The sequence below is a fragment of the Crocodylus porosus genome, unplaced genomic scaffold, assembly GCF_001723895.1.
Source record: "Crocodylus porosus isolate Cpor-Errol unplaced genomic scaffold, CroPor_comp1, whole genome shotgun sequence".
NCBI lineage: Eukaryota > Metazoa > Chordata > Crocodylia > Crocodylidae > Crocodylus > Crocodylus porosus.
In genome coordinates this window covers 38,141,516-38,159,048 of record NW_017728951.1, presented here as the reverse complement: position 1 = coordinate 38,159,048, position 17,533 = coordinate 38,141,516, and the positions used below count along the sequence as shown (strand labels likewise).

The 17,533-nt window shown below is 54.6% G+C and overlaps 1 protein-coding gene across 5 annotated transcripts in view; it reads right to left on the bottom strand.

Moving 5' to 3' along the window:
* The window catches only part of PSD (pleckstrin and Sec7 domain containing), a 72,380-nt gene that overhangs the window by 2,342 nt on the left and 52,505 nt on the right, over positions 1 to 17,533 (bottom strand). For all 5 annotated transcript variants that reach the window (XM_019555998.1, XM_019556000.1, XM_019555999.1 and 2 more), the window contains 6 exons: positions 10,575 to 10,618; positions 7,256 to 7,434; positions 6,012 to 6,082; positions 5,144 to 5,301; positions 1,532 to 1,676; positions 487 to 630 (listed from right to left, as the gene is read on the bottom strand). In XM_019555998.1, coding sequence (XP_019411543.1) covers positions 487 to 630; positions 1,532 to 1,676; positions 5,144 to 5,301; positions 6,012 to 6,082; positions 7,256 to 7,434; positions 10,575 to 10,618 — 741 coding nt within the window. The remainder of the gene's footprint in view (positions 1 to 486; positions 631 to 1,531; positions 1,677 to 5,143; positions 5,302 to 6,011; positions 6,083 to 7,255; positions 7,435 to 10,574; positions 10,619 to 17,533) is intronic.

Sequence of the window (17,533 nt, the reverse complement as noted above, 5' to 3'; positions counted from 1 at the left end):
ACTAGCTCAGCCCTGTACTAAATGTGCTCATCTCGCACAGTGGCTCACCCTGTTGTGAGGCCTGTTAAGTGCTGGGAGGAACCAGATCAATTCCACTGGGAGGTCACAGGCCCAGACGCCCCTGCCTGGGGTCCTCCCCCCTCTTTAGCACACTGCTGTCAGTTAGGCTATTGCACTGGGAGAAGGAGGAATGCCCCCAGCTCTCCCCTGAAGAGCTCATGCACTAGACAGGTGTTATGGAAAGGAGCAATCACTGCAGGCCAAGGGTGCTGCAGCCAAACTTGGTGTGGTAGAGCTCCCGCAGGGGCTCTGAGGGCATTTCTCCAACAGTGTGGGGTAATCACCCTGGTTATGGAGCTATTTCCCATGTTTCCTACTCTTATGTCCAACTGGCTGGTAACTCACCAGCACTGGGTGCAGAGGGCAGCTCAGGGAGAGGCCCAGAGCAGTAGCAGTGCAGACAGGGGCTGGATGGACAGGGCTCACCTCAAAGTCCAAGTATTCCTCCCGCTGCTTCAGCTCCTCGTACTCCTTGCCCTTTACCTTCTTCTCGGGTAGTGAGGAGCGATGTTCCACCAGCTCTGCAGACATTGCCTTGAACTTGGCCTCGTGGTTCTTTACCTGCTCCTCCTGGGGAAGGGCAGTGCTCCATTAGTGTTACTCTCCTATGCTCACCCAAGTCAGCTAGCTATGCCCAGTGCTAGCCCAGCACGCACCTATGCTTTCCAGGGCAGTGCCTCAGCCACTCCCAAGGCCAGGCTCCATCTCTCCACCACTCTGCTGCCTCTCCCACTCAGTGCCTGGAGCTGCTGCTGGGCCCTTTAACCCTGCAACCCAGCTACACCCCTTGTGCTTGCCACAGGCTCAGGGCCGAGGCGTGGGATCCTGCCTGTGGCATCTGATGCCAGAACCCATATGGTGTAACCTGCCCCAGGGGAAGTTCCCTCTGACTCCCAGTGGATCAGTTCCTGCACTGAAGACAAGTGATTTCATGCCCTTCAGTCTGTCTGCAAGTTCTCCTATTTACCACCACGACCATCCCTGGGGTCGTATGACACAGGGAAAAGCACCCTCACACTCCCACTTCTCCACTGTGCGCAGGATCCTACAGAGCTCCTTCCTATGGCAAACCAGCCCCTGAACAGACTCCCTGTTCAAAGGGACACAAGGAGTGGGACCAGTGCTACCTAGGGCATCCTGGCAGCCATACCCCATAGCTCAGTACTCATGTTCTGTCTGAATTTGTCTCTGTCCTACTTCAGAGCCCCCTCCCTGGGGCAGTGTGTTAGCTTTCCAGCCCCTGGTGGCATTCAGGACTGTAAGGCCTCTTGTTTAGGCACTTCCTCGTCTGCATTCAGTAGTGCTGAGTTTCACCACTGCTGTGCTGCTGGCTCCCCTCCAAGGTGTCTCAGGTCACTGCAGCATTAGTACAAGCCCATCAGTACCTTGTAACATCTAGCAGTGCCAGCCACAAACCTTGGGCTCCCTCCCCTGCCACCAAGCACGGTGAAACAAATGCCTGAAGTTCTACCTGGGAGAGCCTGGTGCAGGAGCTGGGCAGCAGTGGCCGGCTGAACTTCTTCTGGGACCCAATGGCTGCTGGAAATGGGGGTGCTGAGAACATGGCTGCCACCACGTTGATGCGTGTGATCCAGGAATGCATCTGTTCCGGGTTCCTGTGGAAAAATGTCGAAGCGCTGAGAGGGGCAGCAAGCAATGGCATGCTCTCCCCTTGGACGGTGTTAACCATTGCTCCATATGCATGGGTCATGGCTGGAGGTGCCAGATGGAGTGACTCTAGAAAGAAACCAGTGCTCCATCCAGGTTGGCATTCCTCCCCTCTCTACAGCAACAGCAAATGGCATGCCAAAGGTCTGGATACAGGACACGCCCACACCAAAGTAAGTACTTTATAGTAGAGGCACGCCAGCAACTAGCACAGACACACAACCAGGTCTGTGGCGGTAGCAGTTTACCACAGGTGCCATTACAGTCAGTTCCACGAGGTGGCAAGCGAGTTCATAACTAACCTACCCCCAGAGGAACCTGACTGGAGCTGCAGCCACATAACTGTCAGAATACAAGGGGGTCGAGGGGAAAGGGACTTAACGGTGGGGGTCTACTACAGACCACCCAACCAGGGAGAAGAGCTAGACTGGGAATTCTCAGGTCAGCTCACGGAAACAGTTAAGTCAAAGGACGTGGTCATCATGGGTGACCTAAACTATCTGGACATCTGCTGGGAAGAGCAGTCAGCCAGGTCTGACTGCTCGCATAGGTTCCTAGCCGTGTTACAGGATCTCCATCTAACCCAAGAAGTGCACAGTCCCACCAGGGGAAATGCCTTGTTGGACCTGCTCCTGGCCACAAGTGATGACCTGGTGAGGGGACTGCAGGTGCTCAGCCACCTGGGAGACAGTGATCATTGCCTGCTGGAATTCACCATCCAGCACAAGGTGGCAAACGCCTGCAGCAAGACAGCAGCCCTGGACTTCAGGAGGGCGGATTTCATTGAGCTAAGGAGACTATTCGGGGGGGGCATCGAGGTCCCAGAGGCGTAGGGAGTTGGGAGTCCAGGAAGAGTGGTCGTTCTTTAAGGAGACGATCCTCCAAGCCCAAAGGGAGGTAATCCCAACACAGATCAAAGGGGGCAAGAGTGCTTAAAAGCCCTCATGGCTCACCAAAAGCATCCAGGAACATCTCAAAGGTAAGAAGGAGGTGTACACCCAATGGAAAGGAGGGGCTATCACCAGGGAGGACTATACCTCGATTGCTCGGGATTGTAGGGGGGGCGGTCAGGAAGGCCAAGCAAAGATGAAACTGGGACTAGCAACTCAGATTAAGGACAATAAGTCCTTTTTTAAATACATAGGGGGTAAAAAGAGGTTCTGGGTAACGTGGGGCTTCTGCAGGACACGCTTGGAAATCTGGTGGTCTTGCCACATGACAAAGCTAACCTATTTAACCATTTCTTTGCCTCCGTTTTTCTGAGTAGGGACCAGGTCATCCCCCCACAGGGCAGGCACAGCCAGGCCCTGGGTCACTGAGGACCTAGTCAGGGAATTTCTGGTGGGACTGGATGTGTTCAAATCAGCAGGTCCTGATGACCTCCACCCCAGAGTGCTGAGGGAATTGGAAGAGGTCATTGCAGGACCCCTGGCACAGCTTTATGGGCACTCGTGGTACTCTGACGAGGTGCCAGAGGACTGGAAAAGGGCCAATGTGGTCCCCATTTTCAAAAAAGGGAGGAAGGAGGACCCACGGAACTATAGGCCTGTTAGTCTTACCTTGGTCCTAGGGAAGCTCTTTGAGAAAATTATCCAGGAGCACATCTTCAAGGGGCAAGCAGGGGAGATCATGCTTAGGGGCAACTAACATGGGTTCATCTGAGGCATGTCATGTCAGACCAACCTGGCGGCCTTCTATGACCAGGTCATGAAATCCTTGAACACAGGCGTCATGATGGACGTAGTGTTTCTGGACTTCAGGAAGGCCTTCAACACTGTCTCTCACCCCATTCTCGTTAAAAAAATGGAGACTGTGGTGTCAATACCTACACAGTCAAATGGGTCACTAACTGGCTGGAGGGCCACACCCAGAGAGTGGTGGTGGATGGGTCATTTTCAACCTGGAGGGATGTGGGCAGTGAGGTCCCCCAGGGCTTGGTTCTCGGGCCCGCACTGTTCAACATCTTCATCAGTGACTTGGACAGGCTGAAAAGCATTTTGTTCAAATTTGCATTGACACTAAGATGTGGGGAGAAGTGGGCATGCTAGAAGGGAGGGACAGGCTGCAACTGGATCTGGACAGGTTACAGAGATGGGCGGATAAGAATAAGATGGGCTTCAACACTGACAAGTGCAGGATGATTCACCTGGGGAGGAAGAACCAGCAGCATACCTACAGGCTGGGGAACTCCCTTCTCATCAGTGCAGAGGCGGAAAAGGATCTTGGAGTGATTACAGACTCCAAGATGAACATGGGCCGCCAATGTGAGGATGTAGTCAGGAAGGCCAACCGCACCTTGTCATGTATCCACAGATGCATCATAAGCAGGTCCAAGGAGGTGACATTGGTCAGGCTGCAGCTGGAGTAGTGCATCCAGTTCTGGGCACTGCACTTCAGGAGGGATGTAGACAGCATCGAGAGGGTCCAGAGGAGGGCAATTTGCATGATCAGGGGGCAGCAGGACAGGCCCTACGAGGAGAGGCTATGGGACCTGAACCTGTTCAGCCTCCACAAGAGACGGCCGAGAGGGGATCTGGTGGCCATCTATAAACTGGCCAAGGGAGACCAGCAGGCAATGGGAGAGTCCCCGTTCCCCCGAGCACTACTGGCAGTAACAAGGAATAACAGCCATAAGTTGATGGAGAGTAGATTCAGGCTAGATATCAGGATGTGCTACTTCACAGGGAGGCTAGGATCTGGAACCAGCCTCCAAGGGAAGTGGTGATGGCTCCTACCCTGGGGGTCTTCAAAAGGAGGCTTGACAATCACCTAGCCGGGGTCGTTTGACCCCAGTACTCTTTCCTGCCCAGGGCAGGGGCTCAGACTTGATGATCTGCTCAGGTCCCTTCCAACCCAACCAACTATGAAATTATGAAACTGGAACATGGTGTAATTTCCACTCCTCACCTTCTGACTTGCTGTACTCCAGACTGGAGTGACTGGCACTGGTGCAGGACTGTGCTGTGCATCTGCTCTGCTTTTAACCCCAGAGTAAAGTCATATTACTTGGGACTAGAGGTGCCACATGTCCACCCCTCTAGTCGCAGCCAGGATTTAGCTTGTGCTCTGCCTCACAAGAGCATCAGCTCCCTAAGCCAAGCAGGACTATACAAAGGGAGCACTTCCTTCCACAGGGAGAGGGTGGGAGCTGGTGACAGGGCGGGCTGTCAGCTGTTTCTTGCTGGGAAAAGCTGGACAATTCCCCACTGTAGCACAGGACTGTGGCAATAGGAGAGCCATCCCAGTGCCTGGATCCTTCCCCAGCTGCAGGGATGGCAACTGTGGCCCTATGTGATGGCTGTGCTGGGCATTCCCTACAGTGCAGTCTGATTCAGGCACCTAGGGCTGCTATGTGCTACCAGTGCAGAGAGTTCTGCCAAATGCAGGCTGTGTTGCTGCTGCTGTGGCTACTCACTGTGCCTGGAAGAGAAAGACCCTCCAGTCGGCTGTCCTGAGGTAGAAGACGTTGGGTCTCTTGCTATAGTCAGATGCCCGTGTGGCTAGTGAATGGTGGATACTGATGGCATTCTTCAGCTCCTCCTCTGCCAGGGGCTTCCCAGGCTTATACTCCTCCTGAAAGGCAAGGCCACCATTTCACATAAGCCTTGCCCCACAACCCCAAAGGGGCTTTCATTCAGCTCTAGTGGGGCACAAAGGCAGGACCTGGGAATGCAGGCACTACAGCCCCCCACTGCTGCCCATGCCAGGCTAGACTCCTCCAAGGAGGCCAGCCTCACAAGAAGTGACCACTTGCTGCAGGAGCTCACACCTGAGACAAACAGGCTTGATGTACTCCCTTTAGGATGCAAGACTTGTAGGTTTGCATTTCTTGTGGCTTTGTCCACCAGGGGCGCTGTACCCCACTGCGTGTGTGGCCACTGCTTCCATCATCAGCAGTGACTCATCATGGATTAGCCATCAACAGAGACCATGCTCAGTAGAACAAGGGCAGTGGGGAAGCTGCAGATTTGCTGCTCTCCCAGGACCCTTCTGAAACTTGCTGCCTTTGACATGCAGTCTAATGATGACTGCTGGGGAAAGGGTGGATTCCCTGGCCATGGCTTGTCCTGCTATGAAATAGTAGAACTTGGCAAGGGTGTCACACCATGGGGATGCAACACCCTCTGTCTGGCCCTTGTCTCATTGCAATAAAGCCCCATGTACCAGCAACACAACAATGAACAGGGGGTGCCTAACCCCTGGGGGCTGGGGACGTCTTGTTGCCAAGGCAGCTGCCCCCTGGCTGGAGGTGAGTTGCCCCCAGGAGGTGAGTTGCTTTGTACCTTCTGCAAGTAGAGGATCATTCCCTTCAGGATGGCATGGAATGTCTTCCAGCCTCTCTTCCCCCTGGGTGCTGGCAAGAAAAAGCAAAACACAAGACAGTCAACATCAAGCAGACCAGCAAGTACTGCCATCGCCCTCATCCCGGATTGGGGATGGGCACTACTCCAGAAGAAACCACGCTGGAGTGGCGCACCTGAGCCATGCCTTCTCTGGGTCAGCAGATGGCACTGCTGTGGGGGAGGGCTGCTGCATGCCACCCCTGCATGGGCTAGTGTGCTCCTTGCTGTGTGCAGAGGCTATGCTCACCACTTAAGAGGAGGCAGGTAAAGGCCACGCTCCCTGTCAGGTAACTGTGCACTGTGGCATCCACAGAGAATACAGGCAGCATCTAATCAGATCAAGGAGGCATTAAACAGCTGGAGCTTAATGAGGCTTTTATAGTGGGCAGAGGGGTACTCTGCAACAGCCAGCCAATTGGAGCATTCAGGCCAGCTCGAGCTCTGCAGTGTTGGGTGCCTTCATGGCTGGCTCTGCCCTGGATAGATTTCACTAACAGGTCAATGGCAGGGCGGCCTGCTCAGCCCTGAGCCTGCAGCTGGGCTCCTCTTTGTCTCCAGGGGAAGGGTCCATTCAGCACCACAGACAGCGCCACACCACTGGCCCCATCCCCCAGGCCCAAGCCGGAGCCATCTAATAAATCCTCTCGCAGCCTTGGCCTGGTCCCATACTCCCGCTGTTCCTGTTCCCTTCCCCAGCCTGCCTCCTGCAACTGAGGCCCAGCTGCCATGCTGCATGGTATGGAGCATCACCTCCAGCTGGAAGCACACTGCTCCCACCCAATGGCAGCCCTAAGGGCTCTCAAGCCTATGGTAGCTCTGGATGCTGTAGTGTCTGTGGATACCAGGCGCATGCTCAGCTGCGATGGAAGGGCAGGGAAAGAGAATGACAGGGGCAGGGCTTTGTTTCCAGGGGGTCACAAGAGCACAGGGAGCCCTTGCCTGGCACTAGGCATGACAGTGCTGAGCCAGACCTGGTTCTGCTGGGAGTCCCCTTCCCATGTAGCTGAAGAACTTGGTGCCAACATGGCCTGGGCATGTGGCATGTAAGCCAGAGCCCACCAGTGATCCACTGGGATTCCTGGCTGTCCTGACTTGCAGGAGTGCTCCTGCTGCCCCAGGTAAGAGTGAGGTCTGCCCATGATCCACTGAAACCACCCCTAGCTCCAGGACCACCAGACACTTACTTTTCTTGCAGTCAGGATCGGCATGCATCTTGCGCACCAGCAGGCCATGCTTGTAGGTGGCAATGCTGGGGTCCTGTGAGAAGTCCAGGAAGGGGTTACTGCAGCTGCTGATGCGCTTGATGGATTTGGGATTGGGATCAGCCAGCTCTGAGAGGGATTTCCTCAGCTCCTCCTCGTCTCTGCGGGACACACATTGCAGGGCTCAGCATCACCAGGGCCAGGTAATATCAGCTCCCAGCCCACCCTGCACCACTTGGCCCTCTTGGACTGGAATCCTAGATCAGAGGCAGGTGCATGCAGTAAGGGGAAGTCCATTCACTTCACCCATGAGCCCTCTGCGCTCCTTCCCAGCTCTGCCAGGCTGCCAGCTGTTGCACCACTGCTCTCCTTGGTTGGGAGCTCTCTTTGAATGCATAGCAAGGCTCCCAAAGCTGCTCAGAGCAGGGACCTCCCATATGCCTTATGAGATGGGTTCGCCTCTGCAGCCTAGGAGAAAGCCAGCGCCTCAGAGCCTGGCACTGCAGGGGCCATCTCAGCACCACAGGCCCACCCTCCCCTTGGAGGATCAAGGAGGGGAAAACTCAAGCCTAGCCCTGGCTCCTTTTGAGGAAGAAGAGCAGCGTTATGGCCCATAGAGGGCTTGGTTCCCATCACTGGGTGTACAGTGCCCCTGTAGGAATGGGTGCTGGCTCAAAAACCTGGCACAGGCCTGGGGAAGGGCTGAGGGTTGGCACAAGCTGGCCCTGCCTGTCCCATGGACCCTGGGTGCTACAGGCACTGACAGGAGGGAGGACGCATACAGGTGGGGGCAGATGGCTGGAGGAAGGAGGGTGGGCCTTTGCTCTGATATGCTCTGAACCTATGAATCATGTCCCCTACTGTGTCCTGGGCTCTGCTCAGGAAATGCTGCTCCCCAGCACAGAGGTGGGAGCCTAGAGCCGCTGCCTCCCTGTTTTCTTGCAACTGCACAGCTGCTAATTAAACCCCTCAGCAGCCACCAGCGTCTCCATGACAGCAACCCTGGCCCCATTGGCTCAGAGCTGGGATTACGTGGTAGGCTGATTAATCCCAGCAACAAGGCTGCTGCTGGTTAGGGGGTGGTAGCTGTAGGGTGAGGGGCAGGGATGCCAGGGCATTTGGGACCTGCACTAAACCCACTCAGGCCCTACGGGTGGATGCCAGCTCCCCTACTGAGCCTGGCTCCCCACCTTGCCACCTCAGGTGGGCAAACCCCTCCCCAAATCAACAGTCCCACCCTCCTGCACAGCCCCATTCATGAGGTGCTCCCACCTTGCCCAGTACAGGATCTGGCCCCATTCCTGGCAGCTTCTGCCTCAGCCAGGTATGAGCTCAGAGGCTGGTCTGAAGCCACAGAGGTCGGGCAAGGCCAAGCCAAGCTGGGGAGGACACTGGCACCTGGCTTAGACATCCCCACACCAGCATTCACAGCAGATCTTCCCAACATGAAGGGATGGGTACTGCCTGGGGTGGGCACTGTCCCAAGGGCTGGGCAAGCACTAGGTTGGTGAGTTCTCCTGGAGGCAGCAGCCCCCTCACGGCTGAATGGGGGGGAGGTGGTGTCTGTCAGAGCTCCCCACCCAAACTGGGAGGCTAAGGGAGGGAAAATGCTCCATTTTCCTGACAGAACAAATTGCTTCCCTTGCCTATGGAGCCAAAGCGGAGCAGGGGCGCCAGCCCATACCTTCCCTTGCTCCTAGGACTATGGCCCACTCAGTGTGAGAAGTGCCATGTGACAGGATGGTGGAGGCTGATGCTTGCCAAAGCCGCACATCCCCCCCAGCTGCACTTCCGTGCTCTAGATTCCAGAAGATCTCCCACTCCTTGTGCTTCACCTCTCCTAAGAGCTGTAGACAATTAGCATGCTGCCCCCTTAATCTGTGCTGAGCCAACCACACAAAATACATGTCCCTCTAGGCCTTGCTTTCCACCCACAGCCATTCTGCTGCTCCCCCTGAACCTCCTTGTGGCAACCAGGGCCCAGAACTGAACACACCATAGTGGGTGCATCTGCTCAGCACATTAGGGGGTTGTCACCTCCATGCTGTGACGATCATCTCCCCATTCCCAGCTAAGCTGTGCAGATCCTGCTTGCAAGGATCTTGGCTACACAATGGATGGTGGTGGGGGACTGCTCTTGGGCTTTCCCTCCAGCTTGATCCCTTGGCCTTTTGGCTAGAGGCAAGTGAGATAGGGGGCACTGGAACCTCAAGGCCTCTGGGCTTGGGGCTTGTACAATTCCATCATGGATTTGGAGGCATCTGAAGCCCTAGACCAAAGAGTCTGGGAGGCAGGACACTTGCTGGTGGAAGCACCACACAGGCTTGAACAATTGAACTCTGCTCAGTTGAAATTTGGAACTGATTTGGCTCATTTGGCCCAAGACAGGAAATTTAAAGAAAAGAAATTGGAAGGCTTGATTGTTCCCCATCCCTTTCTAGGCCCCAGCTCCCCTGAAGAAATCTCTATTCTGCCATGGAAACCTGCATAGATCATGCTGGGTGTTGCTTCCCTTTTCCAGTCTTCACAGGTTTCACAGGCTCGGAGATGGTCATCCCAACTTTAATGGAGCTCTGCTCACACACAAGTAGTTTTCCTTTTGCTGTGTAGCAGGGGTAGGCAACGTTTTTTGGCCGGAGTGCTGAAAAAACCATAATGTCTACCTTGGAAGGTGCCGGAGTGCCGACATGCTGGAGCCTGGAGCAGCTGTTTGCAGCCTCCCAGCTGCCTGCTGGGAGCAACCTGGGCTCTGTGGCTGGCAGCAGCTGCTCAGAGCCCGGGCTGGCGGTGGTGTTCCAAGCAAAATGGCCTTGAGCGCCATGCTCAGCACGTGTGCCGGGGGTTGCCGACCCCTTCTGTATAGCTTTACATGGGGCTGTTAACTCTGGTAACTGCAGCTGGACTGAAAACTGTATCCCTTCCATGGGCAGTCCCAGCCTGGTTTCACTTGTGCTTTGTTGCCAGGGTGTCTCTACTGGACCCCTTATCACCTCAGGCCTATTCCCTGGGAGGCTCCTTGCCCATTCCCAGCACCTAGCACAGTGCCCAACCCCAGCCCAGGCACCACATGACACCACATCACACAAGGCCCAACCCTAGCCCAGGGAACTCAGTAGCAATCGCCCCCTCTCCCTCCCTGAGCTGAGGGTATGATCTCTTTTGTGGGTCACACCTGCTGCCTTCCTGTCCAGAAGGAGGGGAGCAGGTGAAGCAAATCCCACAGACAAAGGAGTGGGCTCTCCTGCACTGATGAGCTGAGCCATAGAGGGCAGGATCCTGACAAGCCAGGGGTGATACTCACATGGCCCACTGCAACTTTTCATTCTTGATGGAGCCGTACAGTGCCTGGGGAGACAAGAGAACAGTGGTCAGTGAGTGAACGCCAAGAAGAGATGGGCATGCAGTTGAGCTGAGAGCAGGCATGGCACCAAGGTAACTGCTGCTTTTTCTGCTGGCACCAATGGGGGAAGAGGTATGGCTGGAAGAGCTGGATGTATTGCTCTTGGCCAGGGCTGGGAGACTGTGTGGGACTGGGACTGGGACTGGAACAGGGGATGAGGGAGGAGGAACATGCTTCTCTCTGAACAAGGCAGGGCTGTGGCCAGTTGCAGGGTGCACGATACCTGTCGGCCTTGCTGCGGGGTACCTAAAGAGGCAGCAAGCAGTGCAAGGGGACCCAGGTAATTGGAAGGGCTGGGATAGGCATAGCAGATATGGGCCAAACTCACCAAGCGAAAACAGAGGAGTGGTGGGACATGGAACCAAAAGGCCCGGACAGACCAGCGCTGGGAGCAGCAGGGAGCAGAGTGCATCACAGCACCCCCTACTGGCTGGCAGGGGGTGGGACCTGTTGTTGCAGCAGCAGCAGCACAGCACCACGGGACCGGCAGGAGTCCCAAGCCAGGCATGGGGAGTTGATTTCTGCAATGCCCCCTTGGCTTTGGGCATTCTCAACATTGTGGGGGGAGGGGGATGGTAGGAGCCAGAGCATTAGTAGCCAACAAAGTCTTTAGTGAATGGAGCACAGGAAACCACACACATCCCTCTGGGAAGAGGCCTGTAGGAGAATTGGGACTGGGGGCGGGGGGTGGGGAAGATGACAGTGGTATCGCTTTCTGCCCAGAAATAGTCCTGCAAAGCATAACATCCCTTTCACTGCTACATGTGGCAGGCAGAGAGACACTGGAGACCTAGGGGGCAGGAGGGGGAATCATGCACCCCAGGTGGGTTGGAGGCCATACATCCTCTTATATGTCACTTGGTGCTTCACTGTCCCCAGTGCTCCATGTGCAGTCTCCACATGATGGGCATTTTCTCTAGGCTGCGCTGCACAAGTCCCCACTAAGGCTGTATGCAGCCCTGAGCACCATCGGGCTCCTGGATTCTCTGCCACTAGCCCACCAGGACTGTGGGCTAGTGGCAGAAAATCCAGGACTGTGGGCTAGTCCCTTCCCCCTGCTCACACTGCAGGCTGTGCTGGCAGCCCACATCACAGGTGGCAGCGAAAGCTGCAGACTGCCTTGGAAGTCCTCTGAAAACCACTAGCTGCTGATTCCCTTGTGCTTGTCTTACTACTGTCAGTTTATTTCCTTCTTAAAAGTCTGGGCCAGATTTTCAAATGTCAGCACTCACATCTCACATGCTTGGATGCTGATATGTCAGCAGGGGTGAGAAACACTGATATGCTGGTAGCAACCAAAGGCCCCAACTTGGACTGGGACTGGACCCCCATCATACAAGGTGATATACAAACATAAAAGACACAGGAACTGCCCTGGTGGTACTATTGCAAACCCCAAGCACTCCAGAGCCAGTACTCAGGCCACTCAAAATATTCACCTGTACGTGTACAGTGACATGCTCATTGAAGCAAGTATTTGAGCCACTGGGTTGTTAACATAACAGCACCTTGGCGCTCTTGTGTCACCGTCAGGCTACAGAGTAAGGTCATCAGTAACAGAAGGCAGGGTAGAAGTGCATCTCACAGACTACTTATATCAGAGATGCTTAAGCTTCTGTTAGCCCAAGCTTACTTCTTCAGAAGACAGCATCTGATGAAGTGATCTTGGGTTCACAAAAGTGTGCTCATCTGATTTAGTTGGTCTGTAAGGTGCATCCCTACCCTGCGTTCTGCCCGACTTCAGACCAGCACAGCTAACCACCTCTCTCTATAATCAGCGGCACCTAGGTTTGGCATGTCCTGCTCTGGTGAGAGGAGGGCTGGATACCAGTAGGATCATAAGGCAGATGGGAAGGATGGAGTGCTCTGAGGCACGGCCTACTATTCTGTTCAGTTTGCATATGGCGCCTATCGCTATGCACTCCAGGTCCCTAGGTAGGACTCCAATGCACAGCCAAAAATCTGATGCTAAAGAAGTTCAAAATGGTTTGAGCACAGAAAAACAACAGCAAGCAAAGGATCCTCCTCATCCAGATGTCTCACACAGGGTGGGCTTCCTTGGGAGTCAAAGCAATCTGGCCCCCAGGACTCTGCTGCTGGGCAGCAACACCTCCCCTTATGGTATCAGCCTCCAACTCCTGTTCCAAGCCTGGCTAGGGCTAGGAACTCAATCTCCTCATTCAGTTGTAAATCAAGGCCCCTACAAGGTGAGCCTGGTATCTCCTGAAGACCCAAAGGCCATTAAAAGATCCCCTGGCTTTTCCAGCCAGTACTAATATCAGTTGTGCAATGGGTAATTACTCCCCCTAGCACCAGCAAGATGCAATCTGCTTTAGTTCTAGCCCACACCCTGGAGAAGCATGGCTGATGGGGGTACTGGGACTGGCATTTCAGTGGAGAAAGAAGTGATTCATTATGCAGAGCTATTACAAAGAGCCAAATGCTTTCAAGTCCTTGTACCGGAGTAAAACTTGAATGGATGCCACCAGCTAAGCTAAGTAAAATCTGTTTAAGAGTTTCAGGATTTGAGCTGTTGTCCGCAAAGCAGGTGGAGATGAAAAGCTTTATGGACAAAGAGCCATTGTCCTTCTAGCCCTCAAAAGTACAAGCAACTTCCCAGAGACCCTTCAGGCAGCTGGAGCCATCTCTGACCAGAAATAGGGTTGGGGTGAGAGGTTCTGCCTCTTGGCAGTAAAGCACTTCCACAGCCATACATGTACCTGGGATACCTGTCTAGGACCTGGACCCCCTTGACATCCTGCAGATCAAAGCTCTCTCCACCTATGGGAGGACATACTGAATTTGTAGAGGTTTATCTAGGAAGGACCAGCCATGAGGACCATAATTTGGTGGTGAGAGAAATGCAGGTCTCAATACCAGTTCCTCACATGAGACAAGAGACTACACCCATCCACCCTCTGGGAAACTGCACAGGCAGAAAATGAAATTCAGTTGCAGCAGGCAAAACATTTCTTGAGGAGACAGGAGCATGCAGAGATGGATCAGGGTCTGGCCACCTTCAGTGCTGCTAAAAAGAGTGCAGATCTGCATCTCAGTTTTGCAGTCCTGGCTAATCCCTCTGGGAATGAGAAACTGAAAAACAATAAGGAATGGAAGCATTCCTTAATTTCGCTATGGGGGTCCAAAAAATATGCAAGAAACAAGGTTGGTTTGGTGATATATTTTATTGGACCAGCTGTATAGTTGAGGGAGCTATTAAATGAGCTTTTGAGTATAAAGTGCCCTCCTTCAAGGAGACATTTGCTGGTAAATCTTTACAAAGTTGCAAAGAAATTCTAGGAAGAGAACAATAAAACTACTGCAAAGGCACTGCAGGCTCCTGAAGATCACCCAGGTATGGCTGGGAATGAGGGGGAGGCAGACCCAGTTAGCTGAGGAGGGGAGCTAATTGTAATGAATCTGCAACAGAGAAGGAGGGGGAAGGGGCCTTTTCCAGTGCTGCAGGACTGAGCTGAGAGATATGAAAAGCCAAGAGAAACCTGGATGAGATTTAGAAAACGTACAGGAAAAGGGGAGACCAGAAGCACAGGAAGTGCCTGAAAAGCTCCACGCAATGAGCAGGGAATAACTGCAAGGGCCAAGAAGGTGCACTGCAGGGAGAATGGCATGTGGAGTCAGGTGGGAGCTGTTACTGGCAAAGCAATGTCAAGTGAGCACATGGCTTAGAGTCCATCCGACTGAGTGACTGGGGCAATATGGGCTGAAAGGCTCCTCCCGCCTCTTCATAAGGTACTTTTATCCTGGAAAGCACCAACTACACAAGGTAAATTCATGCAGCTGGAGGCCGGGGTGTCTCAAAGATGAATGTGCCTGCTGTGTGAACCTGCTGAAGGACTGAGGCAAGGATTTCTGCTCTGAAAAAGGAAGTGAGGGCGCAGACTGAAAGAGCAGCAGAACAACAGCTGATGCGAGATGATGCTCGGGGAGAATGCTGAATGAGAGCCCTGTCCGCACAACTCCGACCAGCCCAGCAGAGCAGAACTGGCATCAGGGATGGACCACTAATGCTTTAAAGGACAGTCTGCTCTGTTGGCTTCAAAGGCACAGCCCTGTCACAAGCAGCATCTGTGTCACAAAAGCTTGCTGAGTCAGAGTGAGTGTCTGGCACAAAAGGTGTGGGGGCAGGAGGAATGGGGTCAGGAAGGACCATGAGTACTGCATGCAGGACAGCCAGTCCTCTCCTGCAGTTAGCAAACCACCAGAGACAGTCAGGCAAGCCTACAGAACAGGGATGGTAAGGGTCAGCATTTCATATGCACTACAGTCCTGCCATGGTTGAACTTGGCTAAAAGTCACCCCCAGCTAACAGCTCGAGTGCCCGGCAGGAAATGAGTCGGGGGGAGCGTCTCATTGCAACATGCAGGGGAGAAGATTCCCAGGACCACCACCAACATTGTGGCTTCCCCAGTCCCAAAGTGAATCCCGGATAACTATTTCCCTCCAGGCTATAAATTCTTTGGTGCTAAGATCAGCTTTATTTGCCCTGAGTAGGGCTGAGCACAGGGTCAGGGCTTGAAAAGTCAAGCTTATGATTGTCCTGTCACTGGCATCAGAGATTGAATGTAGGAGGGACTCCTGCAGCAAACGCTAGAGCAATGCCATCATAGTCACTTCACCAAGCACAGGCTGCTTTGTCGCAATAGGGCTAGGAGCTCCCTGCTGCAGCAGGCAGAGGGGGGTGTCCCCAGACATGTATGCCTCTACAGGGACCCGGCAGCACACAGGCCCAAGGGACTTCTGCTAGGATTAATGTTCTCTTTCTCCAGTGCAAAAGTCTCCTGTTTTTAAAAGAGCCCATACCTCAGGGGATTTCCCTTGTGTAGAGTCTCACTGCGATCACTCTCACTTTGGATAACGCACCTAAGAGCTGGGTGGGGTAGATGTGAAGGGGGGGGAGGGGGAGGGGGCTGCACTATTTCCCCCATTCTATTGCTGTTGCTGGCACATAACTGTGGGAAGTTTTCCATAGTAGGCAGGAGAGGGTGAACCCATCCAGCCAGCACAACAACATAGGAAAGGTCAGTGCTGGCATCTCCGTTTTACAGTCTGGGAACTAAGGCCCAAAGAGGGACAATGTATTGTCCAAAAGTCCCCCACAGCATTGTTGGCAGAGATGGGAGATGAAATGCTTGGCAAGCACATGAATCAATGCACTTAAGAGAGAATTAATGCTTTCTAGGGCCTACGGGATGTCTCCAAGGCACAGAATCAGTTAAAGAGACCTTACAGATGCAGACAGTGCAAACAGCCTGTTATTCACTGTGAGGGTATCTGAGCCGAGGAACATAATGGAAGGGATGGTTCCCGGGCCTGTAAACTGATGTGGGTCAAGATCTCTCCTGTCCCTGTTCTTCATTAGTGCTGAAAGTCACAGTCACATGACATTTGGTGAAGGAGACTTCAGTGCTACAAAGTGCAAGTGCCCTCCCTGCAGAGATCCCTTCCCATCCCTGTGCCTGGTGCCATTTCACCACAAAAGCTCAGCCCTGGGATTCTCTCATTCTTCCTCAGCAAGAACCTTCCTCTGAGCTCAGCCATGCAGCTCCATCTGAAATCTGGATCTCAGCCCACACCACCCTTTGATTTGATGTAGCTTGACTAATACAGATGGCAGGGCTGGTTTGGTGTGATCCACCCTCTGATCACACAGACTCTAGAGTCTAACAGGCCCCTGACATCACTAGCTACTACCATATCAGGGTCTTGCCCTTGCACTGATCCATGCCCAGCCCTCTCCATGTCCTTCCTCATGACCACAGTAAGCCCCTGCATGTACTGTATGATCCTGGGGGCACAAGAAAACCTGACTATTTCCACTAGTGGCTCAGCTCACACCAGTGTGTGCATACTGCAGAACAGATCGTGATTCGCTTCCCCCAGAGATCCCCGAGAACCTTATCCTTTCTTGGGGGGGGGGGGAGGGCAGGGGTAGGTGGGGCAGTGCCTGCAGAGCCCCTGGTGCTGGTGGTGAGAGTGGCCAGGGGCCCAGCTTGGAGCACGCACTCAGACTGGGGCACTGCATGCTCGGCAGCAACAGCCTGCTGCAGCCCTCTCACTACATTATGCTGCAGCCACAGGCTCAGCGGGGGAAATGCTAGCTGTCATATCAGCGCCAACACTTAAGGAGGGTGAGGGGGTGCTACCCATCCCCGTAACACCAGGCTCATTCCTCTTCTGCTGCCCTCCCCCTGCACGTGGCAGTGCCAGCAGCATGTAGGAGGCAAGGATGGGAGTGCTGTGTGCCAGGCGGTCTGAGCGCATGTTTACATCTCAGTGCATCACAATGTGACGCTGATGCAGCCTGACCCAGCACTGCTGCGCTACGACAGGGTGATACGGTGGAGCGATGTGTCACTGCTAGGTTGCGATGGTCCCCGTGACAAAGAGGGCTCTGGAGGGGTGGCATCCCGGCCCGGGCTGGGGGCACCCCCTCCCCTGCAGGCCGGGCTCCCGCTCGGGCTCTGAAGGAAACCGCTTCATGCCGCCTGCCCTTGCCCGCGGGGGATGCCAAGCAGCGCCTCTTGGCTTCCCTTCAGCTAGCGCTGCCCAGGCCCGGCCCAAGCCCCCTTCCAGCCCCGGGGCGCCGCGGCCGACGCCCGAGGGCGCGGGGCCCTTACCGGCTTCTTCTTGCGGCGGCTCTGCAGGCGGCTCACCACCAGGTCCGTGTAGAGCACGGGCTTGAGCGTGCGGGAGCGCTGCGGCCAGCCGTAGCAGAAGGTCTCGGCGCCGCGGTAGTTGCGGCCGTAGCGCACGGAGCACATGGAGCGCGTCCGCAGGCGCCCGGCGCTGCTGTGGATGCTGTTGACGCCGATCATCGCCGCGGCCCCGCGAGCGCCGCG